At 45.9% G+C, this 4207-nt stretch overlaps 1 protein-coding gene across 1 annotated transcript; it reads right to left on the reverse strand.

Moving 5' to 3' along the window:
• Positions 1 to 365: 365 nt before the first annotated feature.
• On the reverse strand, positions 366 to 2437 carry LOC109514477 (galectin-8-like). Its single transcript, XM_019867602.1, has 5 exons — positions 2301 to 2437; positions 1461 to 1765; positions 1214 to 1299; positions 966 to 1125; positions 366 to 669 (listed from the first exon to the last, which is right to left on the reverse strand). The coding sequence occupies exons 1-5, from the start codon at positions 2356 to 2358 to the stop codon at positions 520 to 522; spliced, it is 759 nt and encodes a 252-aa protein (XP_019723161.1). The 5' UTR covers positions 2359 to 2437; the 3' UTR covers positions 366 to 519.
• Positions 2438 to 4207: the final 1770 nt, after the last annotated feature.

Raw genomic sequence — 4207 nt, forward strand, 5'->3', positions numbered from 1 at the left:
CAGTTCTTTTCCCTGCCTTGTACACGACGTGACAATCTCATGCTTGCCGTAATAATCATTTTATTCGTTTATGGTTTTCTCTTCGACAAAATGGCTCAGTAGCCTCCCCTGGAAAATATGAGTCGGCCCCAAGCCAGTGTCACATTTTCAAAAACTTGGCAAAAAAAATTCTAAACTGTATTTAAGAGGTTTATTAGGCCATTTCCTCCAACTTGCCAGTATCTCAAAGTGGCTCAGGCAACAAAGGCCCCTCATTTCTTGCAGCTCTAGTACAGCGACCCCCCCGCCCCCAAACCCTTTCACACACACACACCCCTCCGAGTAAATACCTGAAGAAAAAAAAAATTATTTTTCATCCAAGCAAATATTCTTCAGCGGCTTTATTAGTCATCACTGATCACAGAGGTTGGCAGCACTGAGCAGTCATGTTAGAATCGACTCAACTGCTGTTCACATCACGGCGAGCAGACAGGAAGCGTCCGTCAGCTGGCGGCTTCCGATCTGGTCACGGCGGAGACGTCACATCAGCCTGACGTCCCTCAGCAACACGTCATGCCACATTCTTAGTGCTGTAATGCTTTGCAGGTCCGCATCCTTGTAGATGAACTCCAGCTGGTGGGTGCCATCGACGGTCACGTGGAAGCGGTCGATGTCACACTGGATGATCATCTGAATGACATGCCAGTACGGTGAGCTACGCAGCTTGCCAAGAATGCTTGAACCAGTCAATGACTTTTTCCTGTACATCTCAACACCCAAAAAATGGTGAGCTGCAGCTGGCTAAGAACTCATGAACCAGTCACTCAATTGGTTGTCTGTCCGCATCTGTGCACACTAAGAGCAAGGTTGTCGTGGTTATTGAAAATGGACAGCCTCTCAAAAACCAAAATTGAAGACCATCAGATCACCAGGAACCAGATATTGCGGTCATGGAGATTTCGTAGGACGATGCAGTGATTTCTGACCTCAAAATCGTGGCCGGGTTGGAAGGGGAAGGAGGCCACCTCTTTCTCCTCGACGCTTTTGGTACCATCCAGGTCAGAGCTCATCATAATCGTTTTCTCGTTGATGCGAAAGCCCAAGTGCAGCGCCGTGTCGTTGGCCATGGCCAGCTTGAAGATTAGCCTGCAATATTCATCCATTCACTGTCTTCAAGCCGTATAAACATGTTGTCTTGGTAACATCGTTCTTTGTCGGGCGTGTGGCCAGGTACCTCTCAGCCATCGGTTTGGCTCGTCCTCTGACGGCGAGGTTACTGCCCACGCTGAGCAGCCCCAAAAGGTCGACTCTGAATCCGAGCTGCGCAAACACAATTTTCAAGGGTAATCAAAGGAAATGCAAATGATCTGGAATCGTTAAGACGCTGAAACCCGAGTGCTTGTACTCAGTCTGAGCAAAAGGCCGTCATTCATGATATGGAACGCGCTCTTCAGAAGTCACGCCAGAAATCCCCCACTCACCGGATGAGGCGCCACAAGAAGTTTGCCCAAGCCTTTGATGTCATCAGGCACGCGCGTCAGAGAAGAGTTTTCACTCCAGTTACCTGGTCCGGATGTTGGCAGCTGGGGAGGAGGACAAGTAGGAAGACTGGGACAAGTGGTCATGGGAGGAAGAGGAGGACACGTCATAGGAGGAAGAGGGGGACACGTCGTCGGAGGGGCACAAGTCGCACAACGACACGTAGGACAACGACAAGGGGGACACGAAGGGCATGGACACTTGTCACAGGGACACACGGGACATGTAGGACAAAGGTAGCCCATGGCTACGGGAAAGGATTTTGGGTCAGTGCACACATTCGAAGACATGCATTGTACGTTGAGCGTTCATGACTCAAGGAACTTTTTTTTTTTTTTTTAAAAGATGAATGGCAGGTAAACGAGGTCATGTGGGCAAAGTCTGGACAATTCATTGTTTTTTTTAAAAATGTGATTTTCATGGTGGGACAGCAGTAAAATCAATTGAGGTTTCGTCTTGCTCAAGAAGCTTGATCACATTTTTTTAACAGTTTATCCTCAACTTTTGCCCTTCCATTTTTTTTAGCTCATAGATACATATATCCGTGAAGACAGAAGCATCCTTTCTCGAATGAAGACAATTCAATGGCAGTTGCCTTGATAATACAATCAACTTTGCAGTTTGTACCACCATTCCTGCATTTTGAATGGAACCAACAATTACTGTGTATATGAAATGCACACTTGCAGTATGATACAATCAAAGTGCCTGTTAATACAAAAATAAACTTGGAAACATACTCTTCGCAGGTATTAAGCATTTTTTTTTTCATCCACACTCACACATGACAGGAAACGCCAACAAGCTGATGAAACACGCCCACAGCAAAAGTGGTGACATGGTGACTGCTACCGCGGTCCTTCTGGTCAGGTGGAATTACTCTTCGATGTGATGAAGCCAGCAGGTTTGTCTGCAGAATTTAAGCGCAGCTCGCCACTTGTGTACACACGGACGCACCCCCAACATCAGAAGTTGAAAGGAACAGAGCTGAACTTTTAAGGTTGGTGATTGGCCATCGTAAAGTCGGGCACGGGCGGTGCTACATGGGGGTCGGCGGGGGCGCTAGCTTTACGAGGACACATTTCAAAGGTGTACACCGAAAACAAAGCGGTTGTTGTCATCATGAAATCGAAGACAAGACTCCAGTAAAACATAACGTACTGGCTTCTGTGCTGTACTTTAGCTGGCAACATCAAGGCAGGCATTGCGCAACAAAACATTTCAACTTTATTTTGGACTTACCCCTTGCGACGAGACATGCCATTTTCGAGGTGATCCAACAGACAAAGTTAACAGAACACATTGAACACGTCACTCCAACCCGTCCCCAACAAATCACGTACAGACTGACACAGTTCGGGGACGAACTGAATGGAGATTGGATCCCACAAACGCCGACACAAAGCCCGTACAAAAAATATTTCTGAACAAAAGCGCACACTTTCCCGAAGAGGCCAAGTACGTGACGCATTCATGACTCTCGGACCTTTTTGACAGATGAATGGCAGGGCTGTGCCGCAATCCATGTCGGTGAGATGTCTGTTCCCTCTCACCACAACGCATGCATGGTGCCATGGCTCGGGATCCCAGTCGAGGAAGTCCTGTACATTACAAGGGATGAATGTGATTTGAGCACGTGTCGGTTTCAGGACATGTTCCTCATAGCCATTGTGACACTAAACAACCACCTCGACAATTATCCAAAGTAACAAATGATTTTCGGGGAGCCTGGACCAGAAATGTCATGAATGACTTGCTCGTTCAGATTTTTACACTCTTTGACAAAAATAGATGATTTGACATGTACCCAATTCAAAGGGCTGCAGAGGATTACCGTCCATTTCTTGGGTACATTCTCCCCAAGTTGTTTCACTGTGTATATACTCACTTGTATTCTTTGGCATTTGACTCAGGATGACTTTGATTTGTTCTTGGTTTTACTGTTTGGTGCTTTCTACCGTCTGTATTACCGATTTGTTTTACTGTTTATTGTATATGTTAAATTGCTCCATGTACAGCACTTTGTATGCAGCGATGGCTGTTTGAAAGTGCTCTACAAATACAGTTGAGTTGAGTTGAGTCCCCCCGCCCCCCATTTGAGGCTTGGATTTCTCAAAATAAAATTTGAATTATTCTTATTCTTATCCTAATGCTATTTCATCATCGTAGCTATTTCCACGTTGAGAAGTACTGATGTTGAGTTGCAGATCACAAAGACGTGAACAATCAGTGACCTCATTTTTCTTTGATTGATGGCCAGTCTTATTATAGCGTGACTGAAAATAAGGTTCGGTCGGCAGGCATGTATTTACGATGAACACGTTTGCATGCAAGAGTCCTGCACACTTTTCTAAGTGAGGCATTGTGTCATGTGGCAAGACATGTCACGTCAACACATGACTCGTGTTTTATGGACGACGCGTTTCTAGCGTGAAACGACATAAGCTTTGCTCTGAGCGCTTCGATGAAGACACCCTCAATTCCTTCATACCTTGGCAATCAATGGAATATTTTCAGAGGTGGATGTGACAAAAAGTAAAGACGTCAACATGAATTTAGGTGACCATCGAACGCACGTTTTGCACAGAAGCGACGTTTCAATGGTGCGACACCGGAGGGCCATTTTAGCTTCGTGTCGGCAACGAAAGAGCCATTTGAACCGTTTTATACAAGATTCCAAGGTAGCCAA

The sequence above is a fragment of the Hippocampus comes genome, unplaced genomic scaffold, assembly GCF_001891065.2.
Source record: "Hippocampus comes isolate QL1 unplaced genomic scaffold, H_comes_QL1_v1.1 scaffold251, whole genome shotgun sequence".
NCBI classification, from domain to species: Eukaryota; Metazoa; Chordata; class Actinopteri; order Syngnathiformes; family Syngnathidae; genus Hippocampus; species Hippocampus comes.

Bases quoted from the DNA above. Each gene is read 5' to 3' on its own strand.
- LOC109514477 (XM_019867602.1), bottom strand. From the start codon at position 2,358: ATGTCACCACTTTTGCTGTGGGCGTGTTTCATCAGCTTGTTGGCGTTT. The intron at 1,300-1,460 runs GTGAGTGGGGGA...GTGTTTGCGCAG, and splicing joins TTCTTGTGGCGCCTCATCCG to CTCGGATTCAGAGTCGACCT. The intron at 1,126-1,213 runs GTACCTGGCCAC...TGAATATTGCAG, and splicing joins GCCAAACCGATGGCTGAGAG to GCTAATCTTCAAGCTGGCCA.